General features: G+C 36.8%; 1 protein-coding gene and 1 long non-coding RNA gene across 5 annotated transcripts in view; one reads left to right on the top strand and one right to left on the bottom strand.

The window, feature by feature from the left end:
• Positions 1-20423, top strand: part of LOC138912316 (scavenger receptor class B member 1) — a 472662-nt gene that overhangs the window by 406479 nt on the left and 45760 nt on the right. Inside the window, exons 8-10 of one of the 4 annotated variants that reach the window (XM_070212706.1) lie at positions 17285-17410; positions 17468-17741; positions 17835-18085. The exons of 1 other annotated variant lie outside the window; for it this stretch is intronic. In XM_070212706.1, the coding sequence (XP_070068807.1) occupies positions 17285-17410; positions 17468-17741; positions 17835-18085 (651 nt within the window). Of the gene's footprint in view, positions 1-17284; positions 17411-17467; positions 18086-18143; positions 18270-20423 lie in introns of those variants that run through there. 2 more of the 4 variants (XM_070212705.1, XM_070212704.1) reach the window with 2 other exon arrangements.
• On the bottom strand, positions 2436-3966 carry LOC138912396 (uncharacterized). The gene is made up of 3 exons (XR_011417924.1): positions 3546-3966; positions 2844-3280; positions 2436-2777 (listed from the first exon to the last, which is right to left on the bottom strand). It is a non-coding gene; the product is annotated as an uncharacterized lncRNA (long non-coding RNA).

Genomic DNA, 20423 nt, shown 5'->3' with positions numbered 1-20423 from the left:
TTGTACACAAACACACTTTTAATCTTAAATTGTAACTGAAATAATAACTGAAATTATTATATTATTTATTAATGATAAACATAAAAATCAAATAACTTACTATCTTGAGAAAAACATTTTGGTCGCTCGCGGGAATCGAACCCCTTACCTCACAGTTTGCAGTCAAACACTCTACTAGCTGCGCCAGGGAAGCATCACGAGAGGCGCTGTACAAAGTACATTCTCATTCTGTTCTCTTGGGTTCTAGGTTTATACTCTTATTTATCCATTATGTGTGTGTTAGTTTACCAAAATCCTTATTTGTATTAAAATATACATATTAATGCGCCAAAAAAACAGACGCAAAAAATGTCCGCCTCGACGTGGGATCGAACACACGCTTCCGAATATAAGCGTAGAAAACAAATAATCCGCTCGCATTAGACCCCTAGGCTACCGATTAGGCCAATTTCCTAAAATGTAAGGCGATTTTTTCTTAGTTTGAAAGAAAAATTTCTGAATAACGGAAAATTTTTCTAAAAGTGGATAACAAGAGGTGTTCATCTAATCAGGGTAAGTTTTTCTTATTATTTAGAAAAATATTTCTAAAAAATAGAAATATTTTCTGAATTTCAAGGCGATTTTCAAAGTATGGCGATTTTCTAAAATTTAGGGCGATTTTTTTTCTGAGTGTACAACTTTTGAAAGTGCAAAAAAAGTATGGTTCAGTCCAAACGCTGCAGGATTCAGCTCCGTTGGAATCTCAAATCCTAATTTTACAGAAATATGCTCAGTAAGCAACTTTCTTTTAAATAATATTGATTTTTAGAAAAGTTACATTCAAAAAACGAATCGTTCGTCACCTTACCCTACACTCCCCTAATTAAAATAACCCAAAATCCATTTTCAATTAATTTTATTTAGCGTTTTTCGCCATTTTTATACCCTTTTAGAGGTCAGAAGTTTGTAACGCAGTGAAGGAGAATTCCGACCCCATAAAGTATATATATTCTTGAGCAGGATCAATAGGGGAGTCGATATAGCCATGTCCGCCTGTATGTCTGTTTCAATACCGTTTGCGAGCTCAGTTTAAAAGGTAGCGACTTAAAACTTTCAAAGTCATCCTAAAACACGTGTACGCAGATCAAGTTTGAAAATCGACCCGATCGGACGTCTATATCCTATAGCTCCCATAGGAATAATAGGGTAAAATCGGTTAAAACTTGATGTTTTTCAGGATATTTCGCGCAGTGTAAAAGCTATTATCATGAATCTTTCCAAATAATAAGGTGAACAATTTAAAATTTAATTTTTTGTATTATGAAATGTTTTTTTTTTATTAATTCACGTTGCTTTTGTAGTCAAATTTTAATTCGTGAAATCTGCAAGGATATTAAAACTTCGGCTTGCCGAAGTTAGTTAGCTTCCGTCCTCGTTTCCCTTAAGAAAGTCGAAAGTTTGATAAAGTTTTAATATGGATACAAAGAGTGAAGGTTTGTTAAATACATTATAAACACTGAAAGTTTATTATAAGTGCTTTATCGTCCATTTGTTCAATGTGTTGTTGCTTAGTTTTTAGATGACAAATAAGAAATGTATTTTTGCTTTCTGTGGAATGTAACTTGTGAGTATAGGCGGTATAGGCAAGGTGAAAATTGGAAATTATGAACGAAATAATTGCTTATCGAACCCCACCAACAGTTTTTTCTGCATTGCAGTAATGCAGTAATGTTTGAAACGACAACAACTGGCAACAATCCGCTGTGATGAAACTTGTTTTGCAAACGATGAACGGAATCGAATTAAGCGATAGTCAGCACACAATGGCCGCGTTCGGCAGATCTGCTGAACGCACATGATCACTGATCATGATGGAAAAATTTTGCATCAGTGATCAGGTACATAGCGTGTATCGATAACATAATAATTATAAAAACCATCAATTCGGTGGAATTCTTTATAATTGCTCAGCTATTTTAATATATCTTCGATATCTGTAAGCAGTGCTGCAGTTGCGGGGTCAGGAAAAATATTTTTGAAGTTAAACTTCTTTAGGCGCGTTATGCATTTTCGGGGACGGAGTGAAACCAATTCATGACCGTCACGAAAATCTTCTTCTTCTCTATCACCGCTGATCAACGTTCTCTTTGTAGGAAACAAGAGATATATGTACAATGTACATATATGTATATTTATATTTTATATATATTTATGTGTATATATGTTAGGGTGTCCCTTATATATATATTTAAAAATGCATACCCTCTTATTTTGTTATAAATGCTTAAAGGTATTTAAATATAAAATTTTACCTTTCTAGCATGATTGCAACCCGTGCCGACCGCTCTACAAAATTTATTAAAAAACATATTTTGGTTTAATATTTCGGTCTGCTACGTTATTACGATAAGTGAAGTCAGTAAAAGTTAAAATGAACTTGCATAGACAGTCGTATTTATTTAAAACATAAAAATAGCTTTGATCATCCAGGGTAACTTTTCTGTAGTGTACTTTTTTTATAGTCCGGATACAAATTTCTGTGTTCTTGAACACAGCGCAGCAAAAACTGTTTTTGTTCTTCTTCGACCGTGATAAGCCCGTTAAAATCCTGTAATAATTAACAGCTCTTTCAGCTGTGTCATTTACCACCTTTAAATGACTTATTCTTTTTTTAGCTTCAAGGAAATCAGCATTTTCATTCCAAAAAGAAACATCTTCTTGAAGAAAGCTGTCGTCGATCTGCAGTCGAGATAGAAATTGTTTGCTCTTTTCTGAAACAAAATTATCGAGCGTTTTATCTGAAAGAAATAAACAAGTTAGGTAACAAGAAAAATATAATAATGAAACCTACAAAAATATCTTACCAAACAACTTTTGCGATAATTCTTCCCTTGATGGAATATATAGCGTTCTAACAAAATTTGAACTTTTGGCCATGTTTAAGCTGGCAATCATTTTTGTCTTAATTCGGTTATCGACTTCGTTATTAAAAAGTGATAGAATGACTGTCTCTTCACATAAATACCACAAGTGCTGGCTAAATTTGTTTAAACAAGCTTTAGAGATGGTTGCGTCAACTTTTTCATGCTCTTTTGACGCCTTCAAGAAGCATAAATCTTGATTTGGTGCTTTTGTTGCCACTGTGCATCCAGCCAAGATTTAACATATAAAGTGACAATAAATATGCACACGTCCTGTAGGGCATTTTTATCCTTTTAAGTTATTTTGAGTTGTGAATGAAGCAAACATATTTTTAATGAGTATATCGCTCTCGCCATCCATCGAGCCTGATGCATAGCTCCTGGGGGTTTGAGTTTTAATTTATTTTGCGTGTCTCTTCCCAAAAATACTACGCATAATTCAACCAACTCGCGGTAATCGTCTCTTATAAAAACTGTGCTTAGTTGAGTCTTATAAAACGTTAACAAGGACGAAATTTTTGTTTCGGAAACATGTGCATTTATGAAATCAAGGGACAGTTTAATGTCATTTGAATCGATTTTTTTAAAATTATCTTTAAACTTTTTAAAGAGCGGAATATCAGGGCTAATAGTTATTTGCTTTACCTTGGTTTCAAAAGCAGCTTTTAGGACCAACTCATAAACATGATGATGACAAGCGAAAAGCAAAATTTCTCTTTCTAAGGTCTGTTCCAAAATAGCATAAGCTCCATTAAAACGACCAGTATTCGATGCAGTTGTGTCGCAGCACATTATTTGAACCTTATTGTGAAAGTTCCAGTCAAACAAAGTAGTTGAGATTGCTTTGGCCTGATCTTTTCCAGAAGAACTCTCAAGTTTTGGTACTGCAAGAAGCTGTTCTCTACCATCAAATGAAGCTATGATTGGCAAGCGTTCTTCTTTTGAACTGCGAGCATCCAATCCGGGTAATAGTTTTCCATCCCAATGGATTGTGGCGATGTCAGGTATATTGTTTTGAAATTCAATTTTTATTGCTTCGGCCCTTGATTTTCTAGTCTCAGTACGAATTCGATGATTTGTTGATAGGAAAATCCTCGCTGCTCATATCAAGCGCTTCTACTACCGCCTGAAGAATGTATACGGAGTCTCTTATACTCAGCTGGCATCGATCTAAAGCTGCGACAAGTTTAGGTGTGATGAGATTCTTTCTACCTCTTTTTATACTTTTTTCAGAGCAGGCAACGTCTAGCAAAACCAGTTCAGGATTTATAAGTTCTTCTTCCGATTCTTTCGAATATAAGTTGTTTGGTATAGAAGTTGATGCAACAGTAAATAGCTCTTTTTGCTTTACTTGCCTTTCCTCTTCTTTCAATCGTCTTTTTCCTAGCTCTTTCTTCTTTCTCCGTCAATTTTTTGTCTACACCAGCTAAATATCCTGGTCGACCTGGTTCTCTTTGTTTATTCAAAAATAGTTTGTCTTCCTCTATTTTTATTATTTTCAAGGCATCAGCATGTGCAATATCAAATAAGTTATCAAGGCTTATTTTAAAATTATTCTCTCGGTCCTTGAAAGTGGCTTGAGTTTTTTTACAATTTTTTTGCAGCTCTCTCCAAGCATGGTATAAATCAATCAGTTTCTTCACGCAGTTAGGCAATGCCCTTGTGGGAATTCTTGCTTTTTCCCAAAATATTAAACACTCCCTAGTCACAAGACTTGCACTTTCACTGAGAGTTAGCTTGACTTGCCGAATATTATAAAATAAAACGGAGAGAACCTAGCGATTTGAGGGTAACTTTGCACCAGTGATTTGATGACTAGGTAGCCCGATAAGAAACATATTTTCTTTATCACTTCGTAATGTCACTGACATCTTTACTCAACAAACAATAGTGCACCAATAACACCAAAACTTGCGAATGAAATGACGAATGAAGAGTAGTCCATAGTCGCAGCGCTGTAACCGCGGCAACATGTACGGACAAGCTTAAATTGCAAGACGGCAAGGGTTCTCCTGCATGAAACGGGCTAATATTTTTTTCTAGAACATATTGGGTTATTATGAAAGTTTTAAGAAAATATGCGTAAAAATATATCAAACATGAAAAATAAGGGACACCCTAATATATGTATTTGCAATATGTGCGAGCGCGCTCAGAGCGAAGAGAAATCCATGTTTTAAGACATAAACAAAAACAAAGGCTGGAAGTCTCTCCTTTACTGACTAAAATTGAAATACCATTTAACGGGATGCAGAGGCTAAGTTTAAGCTTTTTTTTGTCAGAGGTGGTACATCTGCATTCGTTTCATAGGACTATGTAAAAAGAACGCCCAGAATCGGTATAGAAAACCCGTGGCGCCCAAGTGAGTTTTATTTTTGATAAAAAAAAAAATTAAAATCAACAATAATTATTATTTTTGAGTTTTATTTTTCCCGATCAGAAATAATGATTATTTTTATGAAATAAATCAAATCATGGTGAAAATGGATAGATTAACCAAAGAGGATTACTATGGTGTTTTCCTTTTTTGCATGCGTTGATCCTAAGAGGTTGATTTTTTGGTTCAAAAAATAAATCAACAATCATTATTTACGGTCCCTGGTAATTTTTAATTGTTATATTGTTATTTATGTAATATTGTATACTTGTAAATAAATATGAAATAAACCAAATCCATGCTTCGTCCTTGAATTATTTGACCTATAATCTTCATACTAACCTAAGACAGAAAAAAGAGATAATGAAATGATAAACGAGAGAGGAATACTACAAGTTTCACTTCTGTCGTGCGTAGGCTTGACACACCAATTTTTTTTTTTTAATTGCGCGCTCACTGTTTGATATATTTTTTTTACCTCATCGAAATGTGTTATAAGCGTTTAGCAGAACACACTTGATCACTGATTACTGATCCATCCATGTTGTTCTGCTGATCGCGGCCAATAGTTAAAAAAAACTTAAACAGTTTTTTGCCTTCTATAATCGTAAAATGCGTTCAAGGAAAATCATTCCCAGTGGTTTTCATCGGACCTAAGAATTTTAATTTTGGAAAAGGACACGCCAAGTGACAAAACTGGTCTTAAATGTCTGACTTATACTGATGCAGTACCCCGGTTAAAGCGTAAGTTGGCATCTAAATTGGGGAAAGAATATTTGATGCCATTGCTTTTGCATGCTGCTTCTTTTTGGCAAAAAATACAAAACAAGAAGATACTTCAGTATAGGTTGAAGAGTGTTGCGTGTAGGTGTTGTTGGACAACAATTTGAGTGTGTAGAGATAATCGGCGGCAGCAGAACCCTTTAAACGTAGCTCATTTCGGGGTGGGGTAGGTTCTTGCCGAAGCCTAAACACGACACTACTAAATTTAACTTTATAGAGTCCCTAAAAACAAAACAAACCTTCTTTCAGGCGAAGTAACTAAATACATCGATTTAGCGTCGCTTGTGAACGGTTGTGTTTACCATTGTGCTCGGAGTTTTTGTTTTATATTGTGTTATTTCCGCAAGTATTTTGTGTTTATTTACTAACAAAGTTTAGCCTAACAATCGTGTTAGTGATTTTCATAGATCTCCCAGATTACGGGTACGTGGTTATAGTTATTTTAACATTTCCATTTGATTTATTTAATTTCTTGGCTTTGTTAGTGTAATTTGCACACTATAAATTGGCTCTTATATTCTCTCTCTTACTCTTACTCTCTCTCTCTCTGCCGCTCTATTATAACTGTAATTTCACTCTCTCTGAACCTGCCGAATTTCTTGTAGACCTATTCTCATAGTCTCTCTCTCTCTTGCTTGCTTGACTTTTAACTGTTCGTGCGTTGAGTTGTTTTTGGTGCCCCACAAGCCACGCTCAGTCGATAGAAGCCTTTTCTCTCGCGCTCTCTTTCGATTTAATTCGCGATCTCGCGCTCTTATACTGTTTGTGTTTTTGTGATTTTGTGGTTTTGGAATTTGATCCCAGTGCCAAATTTACTTGAGGTATTTTTTTATACTTTTATATACTTTTTATTTTATTCTCTTTATTCTCTAACATATTTTTCTTATAATGACTCCTATCTGTACTAAGAAAAATTGTAGGACTTCATCTAATGACCCTTTTGTTTACTGTTGGCTCTGCGAAGCAATGATGCATTCTAAATGTGCAGGATTTACTGGCAGAGTTAAAGACTTTATTGAAATGCGGATTGGTCTCATGTGGGTATGTGAGCACTGCAGGGATTTGGCAGTTGAGATGAGCAGCTTTATGAGGCAGACTCGAGACGGCCTATGTAATCTTTCACGAGTTTTTAAACAGCTCAATGATGGATTTAATTCCGTATGTGAACAATTTAATAATAAAAAATTATTAACCGAGTCGCCCAAACGCAAAAAAGCTAGCTCAACGACAGTAAAGGCGAGTGTTGAATCCACTTTAAATCCAAACTTGGTAGCTGCTGCAGTTTCTGGTGACACAGGGGTAAGTGAACCACCTGTGCCAATGGATACTGCTAGTTCAGGTGTAGTCCCTGTCCCTGTAGCCCCTGTATCTGAATGTCAGGCTCCAGATCCGGCGGAATCAACCAATCTGGTGCCGACCATACCCATAGGTACAGTGGGCGCCGTTTCTGTCGCTCAGCCGAATGAGGTTCAGGCTGCTGCTGGGGGGCGTAAAAATCTCTCAGTTGTACCCAGACGTACAGCAGGTGCCGCTTCTGGCTCTCAGCTGAGTGAGGTTCAGACTGCTGCTGGGGGGCGTAAGAAACTCTCAGTTGTTCCACATAGGAAGCAACTATTTGTTTCAAGATTTACGCCTGATACCACATCTGAGGATGTTTTGGAATTCATTCGTGAAAAATTCCCATCTGAGGATATTGCGGTTGAACAATTTCGATTTTCATACGCCCGTAGGATATCGTCTTTCAAAATTTTTGCTCCGCCTGATGTGTTTAAAGAACTGCTTTCTGAAAGCTTCTGGCTTAATGATGATCTGGTTATAAAAGAATTTGTTCCTAATAAACCAAGAACAAATAATAGGCCTTCCACGGTGCCAAAAAACTGAAAAGTTTATTATTGGCTTACCAAAATGTTAGAGGACTTAACATGAAGCTACCCAAGCTTTATGCTGACTCCTCGGCATTTACGGACGATATCTTAGCTTTTACAGAAACTTGGCTGAAACCAGAGATAACAGACTCTGAAGTTCTTGCAAATAATTTTAATACCTACAGAACTGATCGCCTTTCCCGTAGGGGGGGCGGCGTTCTAATTGCTGTTACTTCTATCCTAAATTCTGAGAGAATTCACTCTCATGTCCCTAGTGACATTGAATTTGTTGGTGTGAAAGTTACCCTCCAATCCTTGTCTATCTTTATTACATGTTCCTATATTCCACCTGGCTCTGACCTTATAATTTATGAGCAACATCTAGCAGCTATTAAATCTATTCTATCCTTTCTTTCCAATAGAGACCTTTTGATTGTTTTGGGTGATTTTAATCTCCCGGATATCTCTTGGTCCCCTCCTTCTGACTCACTTGTCGCTCTACCCTTATCCGCCCATGACTTTGTGGATGGCCTTTTAGAATTATCGTTACAGCAAGTTAGCTTTATACGTAATTCATTAAATAGACAATTAGATCTTGTGTTTGTTTCAGATCCGTCTGAAGTCACAGTATCTAGAATTGACGCTCTTGTGGTACCAGAAGACCGATACCATCCAACTATGGAATTGACAATTTGCCTCCCCTACCTTGATACCCTCTCTCCTTTAGTCTCTCCAACTAAAATGAGAAGCTTTCGTAAATGTGACTTTAGTAAACTTAACTTAATGATTTCTCAATATAATTGGACAGAATTTTATAACTGTATGGACATCGAAAGTGCCACTGAACTGTTTTATAGCGTTCTAAACACTTTTTTTAATGAATGCGTTCCTGATAGGCTTCCTCCAAAGCCAAACAGGCCCCCTTGGTTTACAAATGCGCTTCAACGACTTAAAAATCTTAAATCAAACACTTATAAAAAGTATAAAAAATCGGGTAGGCCATCCGATTTTTCGAAATATGTGGTGGCTCGATCTGATTTTAACGTTCTTAACAGTCATTGCTATTCTATGTATTTAGATCGCTGTAAATTTGAATTTTCAAATGACCCGAAGCAGTTTTATAACTTTGTCAACGCAAAGCGAAAGTCATCAGCTTTGCCTTCATCGGTTCGATTTAACTCAATGGAGGCATCGACTGACTCTGAAATTGCTGATTTATTCTCTGACTTTTTCCAAACTACTTATAGCTCTTCTTCATGGACAGAATCAAATTACCGTAATCCCTTAAATAGGGCAAATTGTATTTTTTCCCCTATAATTACCGAAAGTTCTCTCTTAAGAAATTTAACATCAACAACGCCAACTTATTCTCCCGGTCCTGATGGACTTCCTGGGTGTGTGCTTAAGTTTTGTGCATCAACCATCTGCAAACCTATTCTTAAACTTTTTCAATTGTCTATTTCATCATCAGTTTTTCCAACTATCTGGAAGGATTCTTTTATTATTCCACTTCACAAAAAGGGTGCGAAGGCGGATGCCCAGAATTATAGAGGTATTTCTAAATTGTCGGCTATTCCAAAAGCCTTTGAACGTATTATCACTTCTCATTTGCAACATTTATGTTCCTCGCTAATATCACCGTGTCAGCACGGTTTTGTTAAGCGAAGATCGACTACCACCAACCTACTTGAATTGTCATCAATTGTAATAAATGGATTTAACAATAAAATGCAGACTGACGTTGTATATACAGATTTCAGTAAAGCCTTTGACTCTGTTAACCACTCTCTTCTTTTATTCAAATTAGATTTGCTTGGCTTTCCATGTAATCTATTAACTTGGATTTCAAGCTATTTGAATGGGAGGACTCAGAGGGTTATATTTAAGAACGCTGTTTCAAAAACGATTCATGTGACATCTGGAGTACCTCAGGGTAGTCATTTGGGCCCTTTGCTGTTTACTTTGTTTATTAACGATCTTCCCTCTATTGTAACACATTCTCGTGTACTAATGTATGCTGATGATGTTAAGCTTTGTTTGACTTATAATAATATAGAGTCTGGTTTTGGCTTACAATCAGACATTGATCATTTTCAAGTATGGTGTGAGTATAACCTCTTAAATTTGAACTGCCTAAAATGCAACGTAATGACCTTTTATAGGGTTACCCCAACCTTTATAAGTTATTCGCTTCAGAATTTGCCACTTGACCGTATATATTCAGTAAATGACTTAGGCGTTCTTCTGGACCCGAAGCTTAAATTTGACTGCCACATAATGTCGACAGTCAATAAAGCTATGAGTGTTCTTGGGTTTATAAAGCGTTGGTCAAAAGAATTTGATGACCCTTATATAACCAAATTATTATTTACCTCCCTTGTCCGTCCTATATTGGAATATTGTTCTTCGGTTTGGAGCCCACAATACCAAGTCCACATTGACCGTATAGAGTCGGTACAAAAAAAATTTCTCCTTTTTGCCCTTCGTAGTTTGAACTGGGATCAAAACGTAAGGCTACCTTCCTACCAGAGTAGATTATTATTGCTTAATCTGCCCACACTTGCAAATCGTAGAAAAATGCTGGGTACCATTTTTATGCATAATCTTATAAGAGGTGATATTGATTCTGTAGAACTTGTTAGCCGCCTAACTTTTAATGTTCCCGGTAGACTAACACGTAATTATCAACCTCTTAATTTACCTCGATGTACATCAAATTTTGGTCTGCACGAGCCCTTTCGCGTTCTATGTAATAACTATAACGTTCTTTATCATTTAATTTGCACATCAACTTCTATCCCGGTATTAAAAACTAACATTTTAACTCATTTGCTTCACTCCTAACTGCATGTTTTTTTTTTTTTTATTATTTGTCCCGTCTTTATTGGTTTTATGTATTCTTCCTCGCGAACTCGCATTTTTGCCCAAATTTACAAAAGGGCCCCGCGCGTAACAAGCACGTGCTTGGTGTCGTTGGGCCACTTGTTTGTACTTCTCGTAGTGCATCAACGTCCATCATATACAAATTACTAGAAAAGTGTGATCCTCAAAGAATAGAAAAGGGGGTGGCGATGATGTTATGGGCCACAAGTTTTCTTAAACCAACCCAACCATGTTTCTCGTTGAAGATAAAACCCAAATGTTAATTCCCCCTCTTTTATTTATTTATACCCACATGTATTTTAAAACTTAGCTTAGCAATTAATATTTCAGTTCATATAAAGTCCTATATTATTAATTACACTATGCAGCATCAAAAATTAACCTCGATGAATGCTATATTTTTGGATTCGTTACGAATTCCCAAGTTAAACTGCGTGCACCCTTTATCTTTCAAACCCCATACATAAAATAATTTTAGGATTTTTTTTAAGGCAGAAATAAATTTCAAAAAACAACTGAAAAACATACAGCTGCGGTCAAAATAGTAGCAGTGTTGCCGCCTTGTGTTTTTAAAAGTTTCATTGTGTAATTTTTTCTTATCCAATTAGTCTAATAGTAAAATTATAATCAATACAATATTACCAGGAAAAGATCAATTACAACAACAAACTTTTAAATACACAGGGCGGCAACACTACTACCATTTTGACCGCAGCTGTATACTTTTATGTTTTTTGACTATGTTTTCTAGAATTTTTTTCTGCCTTAAAAAAAATCTTAACATTTTTTAAGTATGGGGTTTAAAAGATAAAGGGTGTATCTTTTAAAAAACTTTAACATCGAATCAAACCATGCATCCATTTGCCTCTGAGAGCTCCGCAAAGTTGGCCAATTTCAGCATTTTTCGAACTTTGAGGTCCTTTTGCTAAGAATCCTTGCGTCGGGGAACTTTTTGGAAAACGCAGTTTAACTTGGGAATTCGTAACGAATCCAAAAATATAGCATCCATCGAGGTAAATTTAAAAAGCACTAAAAATACTGCAAAGTGTTATTAAAGGATTTAACAATAACAGACCACTATATTATCAATTTCTTTCTATTACGTTTAAGAAAGGGAAATCGATATTCGCGCTCTCCGGTGCTCGTATTGCTGTTCTCTTCTTACACGGTGCGATGTTGTTGCTTGATGCAAAGTTGCCAAACTAAAATCATTGTCTTTACTAGTAGGTCAAGCGATTACAAAAATTTTATTTTACCACTTTGTTAAGAATTGATGAGGCAGTGTGAGGATAATTTTTTCATTCGGAAACAGCGTGTCTTCCGGGGTACAGAATTTTTTTAATTTAAAATATTCTTAAAATTTACATAATTTAAAAATTAAAAATTTTTTAAAATATTTTTCTGAAAGGTATTAAGATGTCCCACAAAGTTGCATACCAAATATTTAAATATCTCAAACGAGTCTCAAGTGCTGCATAACTTAACAAGAAAGGAAGCTAGCTTCGGCCAGCCGAAGCTTATATACCCTTGCAGATCATTCCTATTAATTAACAAATCGCAAAAATGTTCAATTTTCTAATATTTCTCATTAATTTTCCGATCGTTCCTATGGCAGCTAAATGATATAGTCGTCCGATTTTGATCCAATTAAAATTGAAATTCGGAAATATTTAAAAAGAGTCATATCCTAGAGTAGAAGATAATACAATAAAAACCTAAGAAGCTAGAATTTATTTCCTATTACTTTTCCATTAATTTTCCGATCGTTCCTATGGCAGCTATATGATATAGTAGTCCGATTTTTTAAATAATTAATTCGAAATTCAGAAATATCTAAAAAATAACATCCCCAAAAGTAGAAGGTAATATTTCAAAAAACACCGAAGCTAGAATTTTTTAAAGTTTTTTTTTTCCGATCCTTCCTATGGGAGCTATAAGATATAGTTGTCCGATGCGGTCGGCTCCGACATATATACTACCTGCAATAGAAAGAAGACTTTTGGGAAAGTTTTATCCCGATAGCTCAAAAACTGAGAGACTAGTTTGCGTAGAAACAGACAGACGGACAGACGGACAGACGGACGGACAGACGGACAGACGGACAGACGGACATAGCTAGATCGACTCGTCTTGTGATGCTGATCAAGAATATATATACTTTATGGGGTCGGAAACGTCTCCTTCACTGCGTTGCAAACTTCTGACTGAAATCATAATACCCTCTGCAAGGGTATAAAAACCGGAGCTTAATTAGAAAAATATTTTTTAAAAATAAACGGTAACAGTTAAAAAAAAAACCTTATATTTGAATCCTCTATCGAAAAAAAAAAGTTTCGATTGATTCTGAGATGGGCCTGTCACGTTTCACGTGGAACTACCCATTGAAAAAATAGGGTATTTTTTTGTGCATACCTTTTCAGTGTAAAAGCGCGTTCCGATCGGACTCTTTTTATACTTTTTTCAGAGCAGGCAACGTCTAGCAAAACCAGTTCAGGATTTATAAGTTCTTCGTCCGATTCTTTCGAATACTGTAAGTTGTTTGGTATAGAAGTTGATGCAACAGCCAATAGCTCTTTTTGCTTTACTTGCCTTTCCTCTTCTTTCAATCGTCTTTTTCCTAGCTCTTTCTTCTTTCTCCGTCAATTTTTTGTCTACACCAGCTAAATATCCTGGTCGACCTGGTTCTCTTTGTTTATTCAAAAATAGTTTGTCTTCCTCTATTTTTATTATTTTCAAGGCATCAGCATGTGCAATATCAAATAAGTTATCAAGGCTTATTTTAAAATTATTCTCTCGGTCCTTGAAAGTGGCTTGAGTTTTTTTACAATTTTTTTGCAGCTCTCTCCAAGCATGGTATAAATCAATCAGTTTCTTCACGCAGTTAGGCAATGCCCTTGTGGGAATTCTTGCTTTTTCCCAAAATATTAAACACTCCCTAGTCACAAGATTTGCACTTTCACTGAGAGTTAGCTTGACTTGCCGAATATTATAAAATAAAACGGAGAGAACCTAGCGATTTGATGGTAACTTTGCACCAGTGATTTGATGACTAGGTAGCCCGATAAGAAACATATTTTCTTTATCACTTCGTAATGTCACTGACATCTTTACTCAACAAACAATAGTGCACCAATAACACCAAAACCTGCGAATGAAATGACGAATGAAGAGTAGTCCATAGTCGCAGCGCTGTAACCGCGGCAACATGTACGGACAAGCTTAAATTGCAAGACGGCAAGGGTTCTCTTGCATGAAACGGGCTAATATTTTTTTCTAGAACATATTGGGTTATTATGAAAGTTTTAAGAAAATATGCGTAAAAATATATCAAACATGAAAAATAAGGGACACCCTAATATATGTATTTGCAATATGTGCGAGCGCGCTCAGAGCGAAGAGAAATCCATGTTTTAAGACATAAACAAAAACAAAGGCTGGAAGTCTCTCCTTTACTGACTAAAATTGAAATACCATTTAACGGGATGCAGAGGCTAAGTTTAAGCTTATTTTGTCAGAGGTGGTACATCTGCATTCGTTTCATAGGACTATGTAAAAAGAACGCCCAGAATCGGTATAGAAAACCCGTGGCGCCCAAGTGAGTTTTATTTTTGATAAAAAAAAAATTAAAATCAACAATAATTATTATTTTTAAGTTTAATTTTTCCCGATCAGAAATAATGATTATTTTTATGAAATAAATCAAATCATGGTGAAAATGGATAGATTAACCAAAGAGGATTACTATGGTGTTTTCCTTTTTTGCATGCGTTGATCCTAAGAGGTTGATTTTTTGGTTCAAAAAATAAATCAACAATCATTATTTACGGTCCCTGGTAATTTTTAATTGTTATATTGTTATTTATGTAATATTGTATACTTGTAAATAAATATGAAATAAACCAAATCCATGCTTCGTCCTTGAATTATTTGACCTATAATCTTCATACTAACCTAAGACAGAAAAAAAGAGATAATGAAATGATAAACGAGAGAGGAATACTACAAGTTTCACTTCTGTCGTGCGTAGGCTTGACACACCAATTTTTTTTTTTTAATTGCGCGCTCACTGTTTGATATATTTTTTTTACCTCATCGAAATGTGTTATAAGCGTTTAGCAGAACACACTTGATCACTGATTACTGATCCATCCATGTTGTTCTGCTGATCGCGGCCAATAGTTAAAAAAAACTTAAACAGTTTTTTGCCTTCTATAATCGTAAAATGCGTTCAAGGAAAATCATTCCCAGTGGTTTTCATCGGACCTAAGAATTTTAATTTTGGAAAAGGACACGCCAAGTGACAAAACTGGTCTTAAATGTCTGACTTATACTGATGCAGTACCCCGGTTAAAGCGTAAGTTGGCATCTAAATTGGGGAAAGAATATTTGATGCCATTGCTTTTGCATGCTGCTTCTTTTTGGCAAAAAATACAAAACAAGAAGATACTTCAGTATAGGTTGTAGCGTGTTGCGTGTAGGTGTTGTTGGACAACAATTTGAGTGTGTAGAGATAATCGGCGGCAGCAGGACCCTTTAAACGTAGCTCATTTCGGGGTGGGGTAGGTTCTTGCCGAAGCCTAAACACGACACTACTAAATTTAACTTTATAGAGTCCCTAAAAACAAAACAAACCTTCTTTCAGGCGAAGTAACTAAATACAAATTACTAGAAAAGTGTGATCCTCAAAGAATAGAAAAGGGGGTGGCGATGATGTTATGGGCCACAAGTTTTCTTAAACCAACCCAACCATGTTTCTCGTTGAAGATAAAACCCAAATGTTAATTTTCCCTCTTTTATTTATTTATACCCACATGTATTTTAAAACTTAGCTTAGCAATTAATATTTCAGTTCATATAAAGTCCTATATTATTAATTACACTATGCAGCATCAAAAATTAACCTCGATGAATGCTATATTTTTGGATTCGTTACGAATTCCCAAGTTAAACTGCGTGCACCCTTTATCTTTCAAACCCCATACATAAAATAATTTTAGGATTTTTTTTAAGGCAGAAATAAATTTCAAAAAACAACTGAAAAACATACAGCTGCGGTCAAAATAGTAGCAGTGTTGCCGCCTTGTGTTTTTAAAAGTTTCATGTTGTAATTTTTTCTTATCCAATTAGTCTAATAGTAAAATTATAATCAATACAATATTACCAGGAAAAGATCAATTACAACAACAAACTTTTAAATACACAGGGCGGCAACACTACTACCATTTTGACCGCAGCTGTATACTTTTATGTTTTTTGACTATGTTTTCTAGAATTTTTTTCTGCCTTAAAAAAAATCTTAAAAATTTTTTAAGTATGGGGTTTAAAAGATAAAGGGTGTATCTTTTAAAAAACTTTAACATCGAATCAAACCATGCATCCATTTGCCTCTGAGAGCTCCGCAAAGTTGGCCAATTTCAGCATTTTTCGAACTTTGAGGTCCTTTTGCTAAGAATCCTTGCGTCGGGGAACTTTTTGGAAAACGCAGTTTAACTTGGGAATTCGTAACGAATCCAAAAATATAGCATCCATCGAGGTAAATTTAAAAAGCACTAAAAATACTGCAAAGTGTTATTAAAGGATTTAACAATAACAGACCACTATATTATCAATTTCTTTCTATTACGTTTAAGAAAGGGAAATCGATATTCGCGCTCTCCGGTGCTCGTATTGCTGTTCTCTTCTTACACGGTGCGATGTTGTTGCTTGATGCAAAGTTGCCAAACTAAAATCATTGTCTTTACTAGTAGGTCAAGCGATTACAAAAATTTTATTTTACCACTTTGTTAAGAATTGATGAGGCAGTGTGAGGATAATTTTTTCATTCGGAAACAGCGTGTCTTCCGGGGTACAGAATTTTTTTAATTTAAAATATTCTTAAAATTTACATAATTTAAAAATTAAAAATTTTTTAAAATATTTTTCTGAAAGGTATTAAGATGTCCCACAAAGTTGCATACCAAATATTTAAATATCTCAAACGAGTCTCAAGTGCTGCATAACTTAAAAACCGGAGCTTAATTAGAAAAATATTTTTTAAAAATAAACGGTAACAGTTAAAAAAAAAAACCTTATATTTGAATCCTCTATCGAAAAAAAAAAGTTTAGATTGATTCTGAGATGGGCCTGTCACGTTTCACGTGGAACTACCCATTGGAAAAATAGGGTATTTTTTTGTGCATACCTTTTCAGTGTAAAAGCGCGTTCCGATCGGACTTCTATATCCTATAGCCACCATAGGAACAACAGGGCGAAAAATTTGAAAATTTTATTTTTTGAATTATGAAATATTTTGTTTATTAATTCATGTTGCTATCGTAGTCAAATTTTAATTCATGAAATCTGCAAGGGTATTAAAACTTCGGCTTGCCGAATTAAGCTTCCGTCCTCGTTTGAATCTTAAAAACGATTTTGAATAAGTTTACATCAGGACCTGCTTTTCAGCATATAATAAAATATTTTTACTTGCACATTTTTAGGAATCTGGCCTGCCGCTATCGCTATCTGTAAAAGTGCAGATCAACATGCACTTTAAGGACCTAACTAATTTTCAGACCGTATCAAAGTTCAGTTATCTGACAACGCCAATGTTATGGTTCGAGATCGTACGTACACACCCCAATCATTACGATAGTATGTAATGAGTTAATTTCTCATTTTAGATGATGACAAAGTTACCTGACTCCTTGGACTCGCGGTTCAACTTCTATTTGAATATTTTGCCGTTAGTAAACCCCTTGGGTTTTTGGACTAGCTTACTCCTGGGGATAAGTCTCCTAGGATATGCGATTACTAGGGCCACCCTACATATGTCTAGAAATGCCCATCATGCAGTAAATATTTCCGAAGGAATATATGCTCGAGCCAAAACAAGCCAGAATCTAAGAGGTGGGGCCGGAACAAAAGTCTACAGCCCCTGCGAGATGAAGCTGATAGGTAATCTTCCGTATGTCAATCGACACGCTATAGATAGAGCCGAAATTGATTCAACATTCCGCAAAATACATCAAAAATCTACTTACGCTCTAGATATGGAACCAGCTCTGTTGGACGCCAGCGAGAGCCCCGACGATAGGCACCACTGCGACATTATTACTCTGAGCTGTATATCCTCATCGTGCAGTTCCAATGTAAAAGTAGGGCATTGCCATGACGATGACGATATATGCGTCGAGTGCTTTGCTAACAATCCTCTGGTTAGGGATTTAAAAAAAGGAAGCACAGATCCAGTAAAGCAGCAGGGGACCCAAGATGGAATAAGGTCAATAGCTGACTTCTAGGTAAGCCGAAGTTCATACACTCATACGGAATTCAGCTTTATTTAAAATCATATTACAGAATCCGTATGAACCGTTTATATGGGCGTTTCATTTACAAACCGAACGGATTTGACCAAAAATATTTTTTCACATTTTTGATTTGCATGAAATTTTTGTAACGACCCTGTTTTGGGAGGTGGTATAGCTTGCCGTGGACATGGTTTGCGACAGATATTTATATTTCCTCTAACGATCGATTTACCTCCCTTTCCCCAATAATGACACAGAGGGATAGAACTATAAAGTTGGCTAGAGGGATTTGGCGCTACGGGATGGCCGGGCGATGAACTGTTTGCGGTCTTTGGGTCGGCGCTGCGGAAGGGCCGAGTGATGAACTGCTTGCTTCGAGGGGGGTTGACCTGGATGCTGTCGTCTCCGTGTTCTGGCGCTGCGGAAGGGCCAGGAGGCGAGCTGCTTGAGTCGTGAACTGCTTGTCAGTGACGTGGCGCTACGGAAGGGCCAAGGGGTTCGCTGCTTGTTGCGAGCTTCGGCGCTGTAGATGGGCCGTGAAGTCGCGTCGGCGCTGCGGAAGGGCCGTGAAGTCGCATCGGCGCTGCGGAAGGGCTGTGAAGTCACGTCGGCGCGTCGGAAGGCCGGTACGTGGACTGCTTCGTCGTGCGTACGTCGGGTTCGTAGTGTTTTGGGTCGTTGGAAGCGATCTACTTGGATTTTGAGTGGGATTCGGGAATGTGGGGCATCTTTAGTTTCGGTCTGCAGGGCATCGTTAGTTTCGAACAGCCGCTCTACATCCGTTTCGTTTCCGGGTCGGGAGCCGAAAACGTGACGACTGGGGGAACTCAATGAGGTGGGCCTGAATTACGTAACCCTCAGTGATTACGACTGGATCAAAGTCATTAGAATATGAAGATGGATAACGCCATACGATTTTTTTGCTGCTGGGTTTTCAACTGGCTTTTCGCTCTCTCGCCCAAAAGCCAACTGGCTTTTCGCTCTCTTGCCCAAAAGCCAGAGAGAGGGCGTTCTAGAGCCATCCGCTCTGTTGTACGCATACAGCGACAGCCGACGACTGTATGTGTGCACATGTACTCACAAGCATTTCTTCGCTGCAGCGCTTTAAAACAAGAGAGAACGCTATAGTCGGGTTGGTGTCCCGACTATCTAATACCTGTCACTCAGCTAAAGGGAGTGCGAACGCTATACTCGGGTTGGTGTCCCGACTATCGTAACTCAGCTAAAGGGAGTGCGAAGAAGATAGATATATGTTAGGTATTTGTATAAGGACAAATTTGAATTTTAAAATAAATCTGGCAATGCTAGTAATATGCTACCCAGCACTTAATAATACGTTATACAAGTCTAGAGAATAAGAAGAAAGGAGAATGAAGAACATGTAACTGGAATGTAGAATATGAGAGAACTCAGAATAAAAACCTCGTGTTGAATACATCACATAAATGGCGACGAGATAAAAAATTTGGTTAATATCAATTTATTTAACGACATCAACTTGTAATACAAGCAAATAAGACCAACTTTTGGCAAGAAAGACAAACAGCATTATTGTGTCAAATTTTACACAGGCAACTAATTTGCCAGAGTTTTCACCAAAACTAACCTCATGGCACATTTGGAAAGACCGACTGAAAATTCATTTTACGGAACTCAACTGCACGGACGACAATGTGAAGAAGGCGATTATGCTTAAATCCATCGGAGACGAGGCGTACAACGTAATACATAGTTTATGCAGCCCCGCAGCCCTCGCAACGAAAACCTTCGATCAGTTGTGCAGTACATTAAATACTCATTACACGCCTCCCACAATAATATTTCAGGAGCGCAGACAATTTCACATGGCTTGCAAAAGAACCGACGAAACAGTATCTGAATGGTTTGCGAGAGTCAAACATCTTGCCCTTAGCTACAAGTTTGGCGGACAATTGTCCGTGACGAATTCGTCGTAGGAATGAGTAACGCGATCTTCGAGCTGCTTTGCGAAGAGGACGAAACGCTGACAGCCAAGCATGCACTGCGGAAAGCATTAATATGCGAAACCAAGTTCGCAGCAAAAAGGCCGGCGCGAGGGCATATTCATCAGGAGCAATCTCCAGACACAGTAAACTACGTCAACCGGAGCCGCAACAAATGGAAAGGCGGAAACCAGGACAACAACAAGATGGAGGATCAGGCAGATACCAATAAGAAGATGCCGTGCAAGCATTGCGGATGGCGGAACCACAAGTCGATGGACTGCAAATACAAGGACTGCAAGTGCCATATCTGCAAGAACCATGGAGATCTAGCATCAGTTTGTAGATCTAAGCAAGAAAAAGATACA

The sequence above is a fragment of the Drosophila takahashii genome, chromosome 2R (genome assembly GCF_030179915.1).
Source record: "Drosophila takahashii strain IR98-3 E-12201 chromosome 2R, DtakHiC1v2, whole genome shotgun sequence".
NCBI classification, from domain to species: domain Eukaryota; kingdom Metazoa; phylum Arthropoda; class Insecta; order Diptera; family Drosophilidae; genus Drosophila; species Drosophila takahashii.
The sequence above is the reverse complement of the archived record's forward strand: the minus strand, read 5'-3'. Positions and strand labels throughout refer to the sequence as shown.